General features: G+C 44.1%; 1 protein-coding gene across 1 annotated transcript in view; it reads right to left on the reverse strand.

Moving 5' to 3' along the window:
* Positions 1 to 18,367, reverse strand: part of FRAS1 (Fraser extracellular matrix complex subunit 1) — a 173,656-nt gene that overhangs the window by 31,168 nt on the left and 124,121 nt on the right. Inside the window, exons 30-40 of the mRNA XM_069774067.1 lie at positions 15,405 to 15,583; positions 12,428 to 12,544; positions 7,538 to 7,652; positions 6,892 to 7,029; positions 6,020 to 6,052; positions 5,158 to 5,289; positions 4,314 to 4,439; positions 3,264 to 3,511; positions 1,636 to 1,784; positions 1,027 to 1,189; positions 135 to 270 (exon numbers count right to left, since the gene is read on the reverse strand). Of these exons, the coding sequence (XP_069630168.1) occupies positions 135 to 270; positions 1,027 to 1,189; positions 1,636 to 1,784; positions 3,264 to 3,511; positions 4,314 to 4,439; positions 5,158 to 5,289; positions 6,020 to 6,052; positions 6,892 to 7,029; positions 7,538 to 7,652; positions 12,428 to 12,544; positions 15,405 to 15,583 (1,536 nt within the window). The remainder of the gene's footprint in view (positions 1 to 134; positions 271 to 1,026; positions 1,190 to 1,635; positions 1,785 to 3,263; positions 3,512 to 4,313; positions 4,440 to 5,157; positions 5,290 to 6,019; positions 6,053 to 6,891; positions 7,030 to 7,537; positions 7,653 to 12,427; positions 12,545 to 15,404; positions 15,584 to 18,367) is intronic.

Here is an 18,367-nt window from a genome sequence, read left to right on the forward strand (position 1 = left end):
TTTATGATCAACTGATGCCAACCAGCACTGCACTGAGGAGCTGTGGTGAGACAGATTAGAGTGTGCTCCAGCATGGCACTTCCTATGTTCCCTTTCATCAGCCAGGAGGAAGAAGAGATAACCAAGCAGTTTACCTGTCTTAGTGTTTTCAATGTAGCCATACATCGGTAGAGTGATAACTATGACCCTCAGGTCTTCCTTGGCAGCAGTACCATAATCAGCAGCTAAGTGGTGATGAGCCAGCAGTGGGACCCTGCCCCCCTCATCCACCTGGAAAGCAAAAGCATATGACAAAACTACCGCCAATGGACACAACACACGGCAACACACAAATTGTTACTGAACAAGTCTGCCTCTGTGGAAGAGGCTTGCCCGGTCTCTGAAGTCCTGTCCCATCCTCCCCTAGATCTGTTAAGCATGAAATCAGCTGGGAGGTGAGGTGGGATGGGAAGAACAAAGCCTGCCTGGCCCCCAGGAGGAGCCTGTGAGTGCTTTATCAGGGCAAGAAGAGAACTGGCAGAGTCACGCTGACCTCTTGGAAGGCGAGATCTGCATTTCTTGTTGAGCGGAGCCTTTTGAAGGTAAGGGAGGGGGAATACAAAGCTGGAAAGGAGGGAGATGACTTCAAAAGTCTTTGATAAGGAGTCTGAAATGCTGTGTGTCAGTCCAAAGCACCAGATGCTTTCAGACTTCTCTTCTGCTCATCTTTTACACGCAAGCTGGTGAAATAAAGGACGCAATATTAAACAAGGATAAGTCAGACTTGTTCCACTGATATCAATGGGACGACCTAGGGAGAACCCAGCTCCTGACTAGAACAGATGTAAGCAGATGAGGTTCAGGGATGCAGCCATACTGTCAGCCTCCTCTGGCCTCCAAGTAATTTGTTAACCCTTTGCACGCACAGGATTGCACGTGCAACACCACGTTTCTTCAGCGATTTCCCCTCAGTCCAGGAAAACCGTTCAGTTCCTCACATCTAAGACATTCTTGTCACTGTTCCTAGTATCTTGGGTAGCCACTTACAGTGATATGGTCAGCAAAAGCAATGAGCGATGGCATTGTCTGGGCAGATGTGATAGTGATGGTGAACATCTGTCTGTCAAGCCGGTTGTTATCAGCATCAAAAACAGTGAAGTGGAAGATGTCCGTAACTGGCTGATTGCTGGTCTCAAACGTGGTGGAGTAGCTGTGAAAATGAGAACACAGTCTGGGTCAGGGAGTCTCAATGACAGTCAGGCAAATACATATCATTCCTGCATTTAGAGGTGAACGCTCACCTTGTGAAAAAGAGGTGGTATTTCAGTTCCCAACTCTCCTTCACATTCATTCCCTGAGTTCTTTTAAATCACTGTTCTAGGTGTTGCCTACCTAAAGTATCACCATGACATTGCGGATACAGAAGAAACACCTGTAATTTGAAGCTACACCAACTACTGACATTTCAGACATGCATAAATACCTAATTCCGCACACAGGAAATGCTCTCATTCATAATCTCATAAGATACAAGAGCCAAGAAAAGAAAAAAAATCTTTGACACATTGTACTAACATAATATAGCCCAGAGATCCCTGCGGAAAGCCCACTGAGCTTTTAACTGGCATGGCTTGAAGGAGAATAGCTCTTTGATACCTGATCCTCTGGCTGTTGATGTCTTCCATGGTGAAATTATAAACCTTGGAAAGCTCTTTATCATGAGAGCCTGACATCCGTAAGAGGGTGCCATATGCAGGCAGAGATATTAACTGGATTCTTATCTCCGAGTCAGGAGAATTGTTGTCCTAAACATGAAGAAACAAACCAAATCAAAACACGACAAGATTAGCTTTTGTTTCCATCCACTAAAAATGGAAGGAGGAATAAAATGTTTTATAGGGAAATACATCAAGCTAGCTGGGTCAGACCCACAGCTGATGAATATTAAATGAAGCTCTATTGATGAGAACAGAGTCGAGTGGGTTGACATTTTCAGAATCTACCACAAAATGTATTTTAATTTTCTCTCAGCTCAGAGAGGTTTTCTTTGTGTCCTTGTATCTCATCAACACAATCACCTAGACATAAACCTGATATTTTTTAATTACTTTGCACTCCTAGTGGACTGGACCATTTATGTAATGTACTTTTCCTGACTTTTTCTTCACAGATAAAAAGAGCCAAAATTCAGCCAACAGCTGGCTGGCACGGGGAGTAACTGTTGCCCACCGCAGGTTCAGACAGAGACACAGAGCTAAGTTCAGTTCTTTGTAAAACAAAGGTTAATGTGGGGCAATGCTGCAAAAGCTAGATTCACATTAAATTAAAAGCTGATTTTGGCTCTTTTTAACTACATTAAGTACAACCACCTCTACGATATCAGAACTTAGATGTCATCTTTCTTCTAAAAGTTTTTGCTGGTTGCTTGAAAGACAAGACCCAAAGCAGAAATCATCATATCCTCAGCATATGGGTCAGGAATGAAATCCTCTTTTCCCTAACTGTTCGCTTACTCAGATTAAACCTGAACAGTATCCTTGTCAGCCTTCCTCCTTAAGGATAGAACAGGACAGACCCCAGACTTGTATCCAGACTGATCCCTTGGAAAAAACATTCATCTGCCTTCTTATCCTACCTCACCCCCTGCAGTTCTCTAATCATCTCTCTGACAGCCACTACCTTACGTATCTCCAGCCTCACACGTGCACTGCAATCTCTCCTCCTTAAGGGGAGCATATCTGCATACCTGAAATCCACTGCTAGTGCATTTGCTGCTAGGACTAAAACACTTTTCTTCTGAATTTAACCAGCAGGATAACTCTTGTACAACACACAACCCCTGGGACCAAGTCCAAGCTACCAAGGAGTGCAGCATCTTGGGTTGCTTAAACCTCCCCCCTTCAAATATGTCCAGAAAAAGAACCTGGCAATTTTGGAAGGGGGGTAGGAGGGTTGAAATTTTCAGGGGATTATCTCTTAGCAAGTCCACGTGCTTTATTAGCAAGTCTGTTTGATACAAAAATCTGGGATTAACTCAGTTCTCATGTTTAGCACGGCAGTTCACCTCTGTTACAGTCAAACATGGATAGCCTTAAAACCTTGTTTGATGAAAGAGTCTATTATCCCCTTTTTGGCAGCAGTAGTCAGGACACAGTCAAAACTTGAGCTCTCTACCAAGAATCCACACTGACGGCAGAGAGGTATGTGCGGCCAAGGGTCCGTGGGGGGATAAGGAAAGGGAAGCTGGCAGCATTCACTGGGTTTAGAAATAGATGAAAGCTTACGATATAAGCGAGGTGCAATCGAGAGAGAGTCACAGAGCTTTTACTAGCCACGGTGATTGCCAACAAGCAGCCCGGGGCCAGCTGCGGACCGTTGTTATCCAGCAGAGACACTTCCACCCTCAGCACTGTGGTCACTGTAGTGACACCGTCAGTGACAGAGATTTCCATGCTGTCGTCTGCTGTTGCTGAACCATCATGCACATACTGCAGAGCATTTCGAGTGACGTCCTCATAGGTGAAGGTGTCACCTTCCCAAAAAAAAAATGCACAAGTCAGAAAGACTCTGTTCAGAGCACCAATCCAATTCAAATGACCTAAGGCCCCAATTTAGCAAAAGACTTAATCATGTACTAAACTGGCATTTAATACCATCCTTACAGGGATGTGAGTTATGAAGACATTTATTAAGGAGCTAGTATATATGCAGGGCAGAGGAAAAGCTGTAACCTTCACAGTTTCAGAGACACAGCAACTCTTCTTGATTCCCAAGTAGTGCACAGATCCTCCTTTCTTCCCAGCTGCTTTCTAACCTCATGCCTGTCATAGCTAGGTAAGGCTTCCTCCTCCACACCTTCTGCTTCTCCTTCTGTCCTACAGATAATATTTGTTCATCTGATCACACACTGGAAACCGCTGCCACCAAAATCAATGGTAAAACTCCACAGGGGCTTTCGAGTGCTGGATCACAACAGGACTTCAGTAGAAACATTTGCTAGGTCACTTTACTAAATTACTTCAGATACAACTTACGATGTAAACCAAAACATCCCTTTTGATTAGCAGCTGGTTACAGTTATCACAATAGAGTGACTGTCAACTACCCCACACATAGTCGGTACAGCAAATGCGCTGACTCAGCCAGGAAGTAAACAACAAATGGGAGAATGTCTTTCATGCACTCTCTCCTGCAGTCACACACTTCCAGACAGAAAATTCACACACTTGTGTGTGACAGAGGCATCTGCCTCCTCCTGGTCAACTAAACCAGCCATGTGGACAAGCACACACTGACCCCTTTCCTGCGCCAAGGAAGACTTCTGCTTAACTTACCTGCTCTCATGCGCTCCTGCACGCCTGCGCTGTACTTGAGCACATTGCCATGATGGGGAGGTTTCACCAGCTCAAAGAAAAGACCCTCAGGAGCTGTATCCGTGTCACTCACGGCTAACTGGATCCCTGTGCCAGGGGAAGAGAGCACAGCTTCAGCATCCTCAGATGCTACACTGCGAATATCCCTTAGGTTTTGTGATGTGCTCTTGTGAATGGAGTCAAAAAACTGTATTTCAGTCAGCATGTAAAAAGTAAAATAATTCTGGAGCTGCTCTAGCTCAAGAGCTTGCTGGTTTCATGGAAATAGTTTGTCCCCTGATGATGCTCAGATCAGAGGTAGTATCAGAGAACTTACTGCCAGTATGGCTCACAAATGACAGCTAAGCAAACCCTCAGCTTATGAGATGTGCACATGTTCATATAGCAGGGGGATATCTACAAAACCCCCAGAGAACCTCCTAACACAAGCAGAAAGTGGCTTATCCTAAACAACCCAGCGTACCAGATCACACCAGTAACCAATAGTTCAGCAATTGCAGCGCAGCCTAAGAGGGAAAAAGTAGAGGAGCAGCAGGTCCCTGATCCTGCTCTCGCCTGCCTTAGCCAACGAATGGACCTGCCATACACTGGAGAAGTACTGCCATATCCCCAGGCACCTTTCTGAGGCACCACTGAACAGTTTTCTCGGTGGTTGCTTCTGCACCTGCACAACCACAGCTCCTTAGCTAAGTGGACAGAGGTGAGTGAGACCAAAACTCTCCCCTGCTCCATCCGTGTGGCCTCCTGGCAGTAAACGCGGTGGCTCAGGCTGAGCTCTGCACCCCATCCGTTCCACCGTACTCACCGATGGTGGCTTTGCCCCCCTGGCTGACCTCCAGGAACGGAGCTGTGATCTGGAAGACTGGAGGCTGCTGCTCCGCTGAAAGCAAATGAATGACAAACACCATCTCCGGGGTTGTGTGTTCTCCGTCAGTCACTAGACACAGACAAAAATCACACCTGAGTGTAGGGACGTATTTTTAGGGACTCACCTGGGAAATTAACTTTTCTGTACAAAATCGCCACCCCACATTGCTGACTTCTCTCCCACCTTGTCAGTCTACACCTTTGTCTACGGACATATACACACGATTCACACCTGCCAAGAGTATTTATCTTTTCCTCTAACTCAGCTCCTAGCAAGACAAATGTAACTTCTAAAAGTCTGTGTGTGTGCATGTGTACATACTATCTTCCATATATCTATCAGGTGCACTCATAAGTCAGAACATGGACTTCTTGCTGGTGGATCACTTTCATACCTGTGCTAGAAAGCACATGGAAAGGGAAAACAAGCAAGCAGCTTATCAGTAGCAATTTAATTGCGGAAATGTTGCCAGGCTATATTATATTGAAAAAAAGAAACAGCATAAAACTCTGATATCTGTGTTCACATTCGGAGAAAACGGGAGTGAATCAGGCTTTTAGGTCAGATTCCAGGCAACTAGCGGAAAAGGATGTCTCTACCAAGCTGCAGCTTAGCTTCTATAAAACACTGTTGAGATACAGATGAATTAATATTCCCCAGGCACGTGCATTTCCAGAAATTCCTATTGAGTGCCCATAGGTGTGCTTGCAGCAGAAGAAAGGCCAAGAAATAATGTGCAACGTGAAGGGCACAAGGATAAAAACTGCTTTGGCCAGGAAAGAGCAAATGGTTCACATACCTGTGAATCGGAAGTTCACTGACTCTGGGAGACCTGATGGGACAAACACAAGCACAGAGTAATGATGGTCAGGACAGGAAAGCACATACTGATGTGGATTTGAACAATTTTTGGAGAAAGCAAGTGCTGACATTCAACCAGACTGGAGTCTTTGCTCACGAAGGAAAGCACTCTTTCCTTGCCTTCACTTCAGGCAATGAGAGATAACATGCTACCCCCTCCTCCAAACCGTGAAATTCGTCAGTGGAGGGTACAACTCTTGATGTCAGTGGAGAGGACAGTGATGCACAGAACTACATCTACCACGTACTGTCACTTCATCACAGAATCCTGTGCATCAAACAGTCAAAAATGCTTGAAGTTTGTCCTGTTTTTGCCCCTCTACCTCCTGCTCCAGATTGTTATTCATCTGATGGTAGAAATCTTCTAATATCCTGGCTAAATTGATTCAGTTCATACTCATCAATTCTAGTCTCAATCTCAAGGACTAAACGCCCAGTGCATCAAAGGTCTCAAGCATGGGAGGGGCAACAGTTCCTAACCACACAGCAGAGCAGCAATTTGCCCAGCACAGCATCCAGTACTAGTGTTGGCAATGCTAAGTGCTGCAGTGAACACTGCCATATCCCCATAATTCACTGAATGTTGCTATACCAAACCACAGCGGAAAACCTCGTTGAAGCCACAGGAAACGGGTGAGCTCTTGATACACTTCTCCAAGGCAGATTCCTACTACCTTGGTATCGTTCAAGCCTCATGCACTCGCAAGCATGGATGTAACCATGAAGTCACTCCAGGACTGGAGGAAGACTAGCAGTCCACCTACCTCTACCAGTCTGACACAGCACTACAAAGAACATTTACTTCCTTACCTGCAAAGGAGAACGCAATGATCTCTCTCAAGTGAGGAGCTGCAGTCGGCGGACGATAAGCAATCTTGCCATGGTTTATATCTGCTTGGGTGAAATACCTGACCGGGGAGAGAGGCCTGTCTCTATGCTCCACGATACCTACGGAGGCAGAGAGCTCAATATTAACGGGAGGAATCCATTTTATTTTTAAAACAAGATACGAAAGGCTACAGCTTCTTTTTCTGTCCCCAGGTACTTCTTTTTACATCTTCAGTGGTTCCTGAATGAGTCGGATGGCTGAGACTGCATCGAGGATGGGTTCTTGGGACATGAGAAATTAAGCAAAGATTCCTCACTTAGTCATTTCTTCAAATACCTCTCATTAGAGAGGTGGAAAGCAGAAAGCAGTGCTCTCAGACACTAGTAAGAAAACTGTCTGAGCTCTCCAGCTTACTCCTAAACAAGCGAAAGAAATCAGGCTGAGAAATAGGGTATTCAAAAGCTAATGAAGGAGGCCAAACGGGGTGTTTGAAAGCTAACGAAGGAGGCCAAACAGATTGACAGATGCCTCCACAGAATGATACTCTGAGGGAAAAATTAGATGTGCTTAGGAAGCGTGGCAATTAATTCAGCAGCAAGCTGCCATGTTCTGAATAGGTACACTTGCCTTGGCCAGGAAGGAGAGGGACAGTCACGTTGAACAGGATTTTCTCACTGGGAATCTCCGGGTCTACAAAGGAGAGGTGATGGGGCTCAATCACTGTCACGCGGTCCTCCAGCACCTCAATAAACACATCAGACCATGAGCATCAAGGCCAGAGACATGGGAATATTCACCCAAAAATACACTGAAAGAGAATTCACTTTGCTATAGTTAAATATAAGAGAGTCTTTGAATTTAAATGCTTCCTAGACCTAAAACTGACAAAGGATGGATGGGCTGAACCTTTACCAAGTCTCTCAGACTTGTACAAAATAGGGACTATTTGGGAGGCAATTACACAGGACGGTAAAGGTTGATAATAAGTAAAATTTGCTAAAGTCTTACAGGCCACCTAAACTTTCTTTCAGCTCATCATTACCAGATGTGTAACGCAGAAGCTGGGTACTATCATGCTCAACAGAAGAGCGCTCTATACAGGTCCACCTCTGTTAAGTCCTTTCTGGAGCATCCAAATGGGCTTATAAACCTATGAAAAAGAGACAAAGTCCTCTTCCTTCATAAAACTATGAGCTAATCCCCACTTTCAGGCTGTCCAGGAAAGTGGCAGTGTTTTTAGTGCACTCTGTCCCCTGCAGATGCACAACCTCAATGCTCACAGGTGGAGGAGTTTCTTTTTTGACCTACAGCAACTACGAAGAGATAAAGGAAAATCTGATTTCATCAAAAACTCCCTGGATGAAGATATAAGTCATTGCCTATGTAGTTTTCTAGTATAGTCTGACGTGGCTGGACTGGATTTGCTTTTAAAAGAAATCCTGAAAATGCCTTAGCCGTTTCCATTAGAACACAGAGGAACCAAAGCTTTCTCTTTTGTTTTAAATCTGTCTAAAAATGTTCAGATCCTTCCATTACAAGATTATCATTACCCAAAGGCAGGCAGTGTGTTACAGGAATTACGGTGCTGCATGAACAGACTTAACTGCACAAAGGCCGTTAACTTGTATGTGTTCATGAACCTTAATCCTGCGGAATTAACAGCTACAAGAAGTCACTGAATTAAATAGTTCAGCTCGATATGAAAAGCGTTTAGCTCATTTCATAACCATGAACAAAATATGGAGAGAACAAGCTAAATTAAGGATACAGGCAACTAATTTACCTGCTTTGGAACATGAAATGATCAGGTTCAGGAGCAAACTACAGGTTTTCACTGGCCACATCAAGTGCAGCCCACTGAATCGTGCTGGTTACATGTGTGTAAGACCACCCTGTCAAACCTGTGTCCCATTCTGCTGGTCTTGGGTCACAGACTGAATGTTGGCTTGGACGTTGGCAAGGTGAGGTTTCCTAACTACAGCTCAGTACACCACAAATGCCACTGAACCCCCAGTTCACCTCTCTCCAGTGTTTTTCACCCAAACACATCAGAGGAGAAACCACAGCCTATGAATGACTGTTGTGAAGCAGGAAACAAAACCTTGTCAGTCCTTCTTAGATGTGAAAATGTCCCATATCTAACTAGAAGCAAAAGCCACAAAGTTTATTTGTGTTATCAGCACTGCTATATACAGCTCTGTATAAAAAGGGCAGGCTTAAAATTAACAGTGGTGTCCCTTTCATACAGCCACTTTGGGAAGGGAAGGGAGGAGCACGTCTACATGCTTACAAAATTCTCTCTCCTTCACAAACCAAATTTCAGTTTGCATTCAGCTAAAGCGAAGCTCAGGCTTCTTTTACCAATATAGGGGAAACGGGTAATTTGGTTGAAGAAAAAACAGTACAGATGTTACATCCTGTAATACTGCCAAAGAGTCACCAAACTTTCCCTGACCTTTCTCAGCAGGACGCTCAAAGACAAGACTAGAGGTATGGGAAGACTTAACATTTTGTGCTTGCTCTTCAGTCGAGAAGCCAGTCTAATTCTGAAGGAGTTTGAAGACGGATGAACAGAACTCAATCTCGTTGATGCAAGGAAGTGCAATTTTATGATGGAAAGATTTAAGGTTATGGTTGCTTCACAGTTGCCTCCAAGGCCTATTTGTCTCTCCCAGAGGTAGGACGTGCAGGTTGCAAGGCGCCCCTCAGTAAAATGTATTTTATGGCACTATTGAATTTTGTGGTGTGTAATTAGCTATAAAATCCAGCACTGCATGGCACAGTCAGACATCTCTCCCATCAATTTTGTCAATAATGACAACAACAAAAAGTCAAGAGCAGAAAGATACATCGCTGGCTATTGCTCCAAGTCGCAGTCTGAGCGTGTTTTATTATTGCCCGTGAAAGGTCACTACTATTTTAAACCCTGACAGGGCTGTTGTGTCATGGACTTTTCACTAATCCCTCTCCCACTGCTTCCTTTGGCCTTTCCTGGTCTGATGCATAGCAGGTTGTGTTGGCTTAGAAGTCCTTCGCCTCCCCACAGGAGGGTCCTCCCGGGGACCCATTGCCGCTGGGAGGTCTGCCACATCTGCTCTCCTGCACTGCATGGGCCTCTCAGTGTGCTTTTGTCTGTCAGAGAGCGCACAAGGAAACAGGATTTCTGTTCGATAATGCTGAGCATACTGCTGGCACCTCATGTGCTCCAAATAAATCATCAGGAATGAGTAACGCCAAAGATGACTGCATGCTACATTCCAAGTTTGTAAACCCAGCTCTCCCTCTCCCTGCAGGCAGCTCCCGCCTGAAGGTTTGGCCTCAGCTCCGTTCACGGTCCTTGCAAGTCCTCATCTCTACTTTCTCATCACAGCCTGTCCTGTCTCACTCAGCTCAGGACTTCTGCTCAGTGGACGATGATCCTGGTCCCCCTCTGAAAGCCCCATAGATGACAACAAAGCTATGAGGCACTGTCTCTCATGGCATACTCCTTGAGAAGCTGGCGACTCATGGCTCAGACAAGTGTACTCTTCGCTGGGTGAAAAACTGGCTAGCTGGATGGGCCCAAAGGGTTGTGGTGAATGGAGTTAAATCTAGTTGGCGGCGAGTCACAAGTGGTGTTCCCCAGGGCTCAGTATTGGGGCTGGTTCTGTTTAATATCTTTATCAATGATCTGGACGAGGGGATCGAGTGCACCCTCAGCAAGTTCACAGACGACACCAAGTTGGGAAGCAGGGTTGATCTGCTGGAGGGTAGGAAGGCTCTACAGAGAGATCTGGACAGGCTGGATCAATTGGCCGAGGCCAATTGTATGAAGTTCAACAAGGCCAAGTGCCAGGTCCAGCACTTTGGTCACAACAACCCCATGCAATGCTACAGGCTTGGGGAAGAGCGGCTGGAAAGCTGCCCGGCAGAGAAAGATCTGGGGGTGCTGGTCGACAGCCGGCTGAATATGAGCCGGCAGTGTGCCCAGGTGGCCAAGAAGGCCAACGGCATCCTGGCCTGCATGAGAAATAGCGTGGCCAGCAGGAGCAGGAAGGTGACTTTTCCCCTGTACTCAGCACTGGTGAGGCCGCACCTCGAGTGCTGTGTTCAGTTTTGGGCCCCTTTACTACAAGACAGACATGGAGGTGCTGGAGCGTGTCCAGAGAAGGGCAACCAAGTTGGTGAGGGGCCTAGAGCATAAGCCTTATGAGGTGCAGCTGAGGGAACTGGGGTTCTTTAGTCTGGAGAAAAGGAGGCTGAGGGGAGACCTTATCGCTCTCTACAACTGCCTGAAAGGAGGTTGTAATGAGGTGGGTGCTGGTCTCTTCTGTCAGATGGCTGGAAATAGCATGAGAGAAAATGGCCTCAAGATGCAGCAAGGGAGGTTTAGGCTGGATATTAGGAAAAATTTCTTTACTGAAAGGGTTGTCAGACATTGGAATAGGCTGCCCAGGGAAGCGGTTGAGTCACCATCCCTGGAGGTATTCAAAAAGCGTGTAGACAAGGCACTTCAGAACATGGTTTAGTGGGCATGTTGATGGTTGGACTCGATGATCTCGAAGGTCTTTTCCAACATAAATGATTCTATGATTCTATGTCTAAATCAAACCCCCTGCCTCTTGGGTCTTGGTTCTCTGTGCGTCCCAACAGGTAACCTGGGTGCAGAGCCTGGAAACTCCCCTCTAGCTCCTGCACTCAGGATCCCTCCCTACAGAACCAAAGAACAGGAGACAGCAGAAGCAGAGAGGAAAGCTGGACTTCACCTACATGTGTGATGGGGACACATGGAGAGGGCACGCACCAAAGTCAGAGAGCTCACAAAACCAACTTTAGACTTCAAGGTCATCTTTTCAATTAACACAATCAGGGAAATAACTACATTAGAGAGACCACTCTTATCAAAATGGTCATTCCCAGAGTTGATGCTGCAAGAAAAGGTGATTCAGTTCCAGGGAGGCAGATATAACAGGCTTGTCGGAATGTTTTCCACATACATTACAGTCTGTGTTCCTGATGTCACAATGACGGATGAAAACTTTCTAGTGTGGGTGGGCTACAGTTCTGATAAAGTTTACAGTGGAATTACTGGCAAGATGTATTCATTATGGTCTCTCTAACCCACAGTTTTTCACTCTTGCCATTCCTAATGGCTTCTCAGGAAAGGGTAAGAATTCCATAAAAAGATGTAAAAAGTACTTTTTCATCTCTCTCCCTCTCCTTTCCAGTCTATACATTCATCACTTTTAATACTGAGTTTTCAACGTTTTATGGGTATTCCCCCCCCCCGCCCCATTTTCTCTTCTAACCTGTCTTTTTTTTTTTCCATTTCTACTCCAGCTATCTATCTGGTGCATATACCCTGTTCCATAGATTTAGTTCAATATTTGAATCAAGCACAATAGCATGGACAATAGCAAATACAGGAATCAACACTCAGTGGTTAACTGCTCTATGCAAGGCTCTGGTTGCCGTGCGCTGCTGCAAGGAGAATGGGAATACAGAAACCATCAGTCAGCGGTGTTGGTTCACACTTACGGCCATGTGCAAAGAGGAGCCGAGGGAAAGCTGAGGTGCTCTGGGTGTTTGTGGCAGAACAGCAACGTTGAACACGTGGCTTTCCAAGGTGGTTTGTGGACCAGCAGAGCTGGACACCTGGGAAGGAAATATCACATGAATGGATACCTGACAGAGAACACCACTGCATTCCTAGACCAGTTTCATACTTTCTCTCTCCTCTCCTCCTGGTCTGGGAAGGCAAAGATACACATTGCCAGCAGATACCAACCCAAAGCATACACGAATGGTAGTTGATGGGAACTAAGGCCTTTAAATAACAACCAGCTTCTCCATTATTGCCTGTACAATCTAGAAATTGTTTACTTAGAAAGATATCTGTGTGTCAATTCCCTACCTGCTATTCATTCCTGGTTCCCCCAGTCATTGCCAGAGTTTTGCTGAATTGTACTCCAACAGTCTGTATGGCTTAGTGGAACTTTTTGTCACAGGAACAGAAAAAATAATGGGTTTTTAAACCTTCCTCCCACCCTCAAAATGATGACCAGTTGTGCTGACAAGGTGAAAATAACTGTTCTTTTAATAATGGCACTGCCTTGGCAGTGACTCCCTGTGATCCCAACATATTCCAAGACAGGCTGCACTCCTGTTCCACAGATACCCATAAAAATTTTCCATACACCACTATAACACCAAAGATAAGTCAACGGTATCTAACTCATAATAGCAAATCTGCAGTAATGACATATAAAGCAAATAATATTAAATTTGTAAAAATTCAAAGGACCAAACCCATCCCCCAGAGAAAAGCCTGCAAATGTTCACAGCAATCCTGAGATAAGGCAAGCACCCAAAGAAATACAGCCCCCTTCTTTGTTAGACTCAGTTACAGCTTTATCTTTCAGTAGGGATGGAAGTCTGCACTTGAATTCAATAGAGCACTTTGTGAGCAAGAGCAGACTTCAGCACAAGCTTAATTTCAAGAAAATGAATAAAAATGCATGCTCTGGTGAAATAAATGAAATTATTTTAGCCTTTTGCTGGACCTGTTCTGAGATGCTGTCATCTGAATGGTAGTTGCCAAAATACTGATGAAAACAATGTGTTGGCCCTTTGTGAGATGCCCCAATCCGTGGTTCAAGACTCAGACAGATGTGTTATGGTCTCCTGATGTGACCCAGGCAATTGCGGCTTCCTTTCTCAGTAGGGCTCTCCATACAATTATTGCTACCGCTCCAAGATACTAAAACCAAACATTTAACTCATGCAAAACGCATACTCTATAAGAGGAATGTAGCAATTAAGCTAAAGATTAGCTTGTTCAACATTGACGCTCACAAATTCCTCATTATCACTTATGTTAATTACTTTAGAAATTACCTTAATTGCCTCTCTGGTGCTACAGTAATAGCTTCTGACTCGTAAACCAGATGTAACAAATACTACATGCAAGTGTTCACGTAGGCTTAGCATTATGGGAGGCTGTTAAACCTCCCAAGCAAACAGCAAGGACCTGTCTGAGGAATTTTATGGCTGTTAAACCTATGGGGAAGTGGGATTTATTTAGTATTACATCTGCTGGGGAGTATTTGTACCTTTTTGTCTGTTTGCAAGAAGAAGTACTCTACAGCAAAAATTAAATTATTAGCTTAGGGATTGCAGAAAGTAGGAAGGCTGCTTGGTTTTGGAGCTTGCAAAACAAACAATTTAAAAAAAAGGCACTCGGAACACTTTGCGCTTGGAGTAAATATTACAGGTTTTATGATAGGGTGATGTATTTGCCATGCAGTATCAAGGGGTAAAACCTCCTGTCTGAACTGCAAATAGGGCATCAAAACAGCCAGGATACGAGCTGCGGTTAACACACCTTGTGCAGGGACGTCCTTTCACAAAGGTCTGGATTGCAGGGATGCCTTAGGAGAGTGTGGGCCAGAGGACCTCTGTAGGGATCAGCTCATGCAGATTTGGCACCCAGCTGGAGGATCTCTAGGACAGCCAAACACGTGGCTATCTGGACCCACCTCCCCACTTCTCCCTTGACTGCTGGGACAAGCCTCATCTCAAAGAAGGGTGGCAGAAAGGAGGCAGCAGGTTACAGGACAGGTGGGAGTTACCCTCTCTGTTACCTGCTGTGTTACCTCTTCTAAGGACTGCCAGGCAAAAAACAGTTCCTGTTCCTATTTCTTCCCCAAAAGCAAGCCCAAGCACATCCGTAGGGTGTCCCCAAGGGACAATCCTACCCCACAGGCAGAAGGCCAGTGGAGAAGGGATCACTGTCACAGCAAGAATCAGTCTCTGGACACACTGTGTCATGTTGATGGGATGTTACAAGCCTGGTAGTTTCATCCTGTGGAAATTATAAGTGCAGATCTGTTTGCCCATTCCCTCTGGAGACTCTTGATCTCAGAGAGCTTTCCTGCTTAGTCAAGCTAGCAGGACACGGTCATTGCTTTTCTACAAAACCCCTTCCTCCCCGAGAGAATTGTTCTACAGAAAATCAGGCCAGCTATTAGTTTAATAGCTTAAATGTTAGATGCTACTTGAAAGACAATTTTCTCCAGATCTGCAATATGGCCCGTGATTTGACATCCAGAAGGTTAATGCCATTGCATGCGGCTCAACACTGTGGGTGGGTAGCTGGCTGGCTGGCTGCACTGCCACAGATTAAAACCTGGGGATCCACATGCAGCAAAAACTTTCTTGTGCATGAGTAAGAGTCTCCCGTGAATACAACGATGGGTTGCATCCACCCTGACACATGAGCACATGCATATTCATCTACAGGTGAGCAACTTGCACCTGTATACACATAAGTTTGTATGTAAATACAAATACATACTTACATAGGTATTTGTGTGTGCATGCAAATATTCATGTATGTGTACCTATTGAAACTTTGGGTTGCATGACACAGGGAAGGGCAGACTGAGTAACCTCAGAGAAAAATGCCAGCAGAACTGCTGTGTGACCCCCCCCGCATGAATATGATGAGGAGAACCTGGAACTGGAAGGAGTCACTCTCTACTTCAGATCCAGAGTGCCTGTACCACACAATGCCTTCGTTGATGTCCTGCTGGGTAAAAGAGGTTGTAGGTGACGAAGCTCTTCCATCAGGCAAAAGCTGCCACGAGTCTGCTGGGCCATCTGCTGGCATTGGGACCAGAAGCACCACTTCACCTGGGAAAAACAAAGATGAAAAGCCAGGGCACAACTTGTGAGAAAACAAGGAGGAAGAGGTGCCTTTTCACCAACTAATGAGCATCCAAGACAAATGTCCACCCAGTCTTAGTTTTTTTCCATCTAGTGTGACTGACAGAAATAGCAGTAGAGCTCCTAAAAACCACTAATGGACCTTGCCCACATCCCACTGACATAAGGAAATTTTATCTCCTGTTTTGGCAAAGGGCATATCAAGGAACTCATGCAAGTACACAGAAGAAATACATGGTCAAGCAAAGAACAGGATCTGCCACTTTAAACTCCCCAAATGTCATTCTGTCCACTGACCAGCCCGTTTCAACCTTGAAATCTGCCCATTTGATAAACTGAGCAGAAAAATAGACGCAAAGGACACGCCTCACTTTCTGGAGCTCCTGTGAAGGGACAAGAGAGAAGTGAGACACAATCAGGGTTAAAAAGCATTGCAGCAGACTATCCACCTTCCCCTCAAGGGTACAACTTAAGTATCAGAATACAGCATACTGATTTTTTCAAGGTCAGCTCTTTCCTCGCTCTTTTGGGGACTTATTATGCCAAAAATAAGTCAACTGACTTCTCTGAACAGAAATTTTCAACTGAAAAAGAACTCTTGAACAGATATAGTAAAGGACCTCTGTATCATAGGCTGTCTAGAAAGTCAGTATGCCCTGGTTTATAGCTCTTACTCCAAAGACTGTGTAGCTTTTATATCTGTAACATCCAGCTTACTTCTGATTTTTGTATTAGAAATAGATTCTCAGCTGGACCGAAACATCACTGGCTTCATTGCAGGTATGACAGAGAAGAGCAGGATGGGGGCATGTCCCACTGGTTATCAGCTTTCCTCACAGACGCCTGCAAAGGTTGGATTTTCATGTCACTAATGTTCAACAGACTTTAATAAAATTACTCAAAGAGCCAAGTGCTACCCATCAAGAGAAGGGTATCAAAACGTTGGTCATCAATTTCATTGATGTGAACATTTTTCCTAACCACACAGATAAGTGAAATTTAAACCTGATGAAGAGCTACAGTATTGAAATAGATGGCATATTTTTCTATTTTACAATGTAATTGACTTGTTTGGGAGTTAACATATAATCTGTGAAAAAATTATGTGTATCCCCTATCTTTACTATTCTTGACTATATATAATTTAGCTGCTCTTTAAATAACTTGTTAGTTGTATATTGTGCTTTTCTACTAGTCTTTGAAAGTATCCCTCATGGCTACTAATTCATAAGCCACATATATTATAAATCACTTCAACTCTCCTTACAGCATTAATCATTCTGTTATGCAAAATATCCATCCTAAGCTCTCCGAGTTCATTTCCCAAAACCACCCTCAAACAGTTGGAGTAATAAAAAAAAATAATTCAGCCAGCTGAAATATCACACTTCCATTTTATCATCAAACTCTATGCTAATATTCCCTTATCAGTGCCCTAATTACATTCCCAATCCCACCTTAATCTTTCGTGTGATTTCTAAAGATGCTAATCACATACCCAAAGGAGTTAGGGCCTGCAAGTTGTTTATCCCTCCCAAAGTAAGAGAAGAAACAATTATAACACATAGCTGCTTGAAGCAAGACACATGTCTGTGTCTTCTTATAAATTAGTATTTAACGCCATCAGAAGGAACAACTCTGTAATGTTTACTTATATAGTTTATGATTACCATTGCATTTGAAACTTTTTTTTTTAAATAGAAAAGCACCTGTTGATAGGTTACACATGTGAATGTACAACTTGTGCACGCTCAGGCAATTTATTGAAATATATGGAGACTACAGAGCTGCAATTTCCAGAGCTGTCTAGAGGATTCAGGCACTGTGGTCTCATTCATTTTAAGAAGAGTGGACACTTGCATCACTTTTCATTGGCTTTAGAAATTTCATCCTCTAAGAATGTATGTCACATGGAGCAGCTTAGGGTATAACAATACCTATTCACATAGATGTGAGTATTTTTTCCACGTAACAGAACTGTGTTGAGGCATCTTGTGTGCTGGGAGGAGAGCCAGGGAAGACACTAGTTCTATTTCTAGAGACAAAACAGGAGGTCCAGCATTGAGAGATCCTTAGAAAGATCAACTGCTCACCGGTGCTCAATTGTACAGAACCAAATCAAGCCCTGCAGAAGAAGGGGATCTGGACAGAGATCTTCCCTCCCTAATTAGATCCCTTTTGTTTGGTTTCAGTGTCTTGAAATAAAGGGCAAGAAGCCTTCTTTGTCCACACACTTGTGCTATAGAAATGTAGTAGCTAAGTCTAAAGTGGTTTTCTTTCCTATCTAAAAGTTGAATTATGTATTTTCTACAGGTATGAATATCTTTTCCATTAGTCAAAGAGTAAAACAGGCTGATAAGCCTTCCATGATTCAGGACCCATTTTCTACGTTTCTCTTTCTTATTTTTTTCCTCCTTTTCTGTGAAATAGGATTTTAGATGAAATTTTGCTTATTCCTCACCTGCAGCTACAAACCCATTTGTGTTATTGCAATTAATTACAGTAGAGATAATTATGGTGATACAAAAACAGGATTATAAATTTTGGTTAGGGTTAGGCAGCAGGAGACAAGCTCCTCAGGGAAAAATTCTTGTTTTCATGTAAATGCTTATTAAAAATGAGAAGACAGTCCTTCATCTGCAGAAAACTAAAGGGGGAATACAAATTAATTACTTCTCTTCTAAATTGCAAAAATAACATAATCTATGTTTCTACCAGGTACTGGCAGCTGTTATGGAAACCAGCCTATCC

The sequence above is a fragment of the Haliaeetus albicilla genome, chromosome 1 (assembly GCF_947461875.1).
Source record: "Haliaeetus albicilla chromosome 1, bHalAlb1.1, whole genome shotgun sequence".
In the NCBI taxonomy this organism is placed as follows: Eukaryota; Metazoa; Chordata; class Aves; order Accipitriformes; family Accipitridae; genus Haliaeetus; species Haliaeetus albicilla.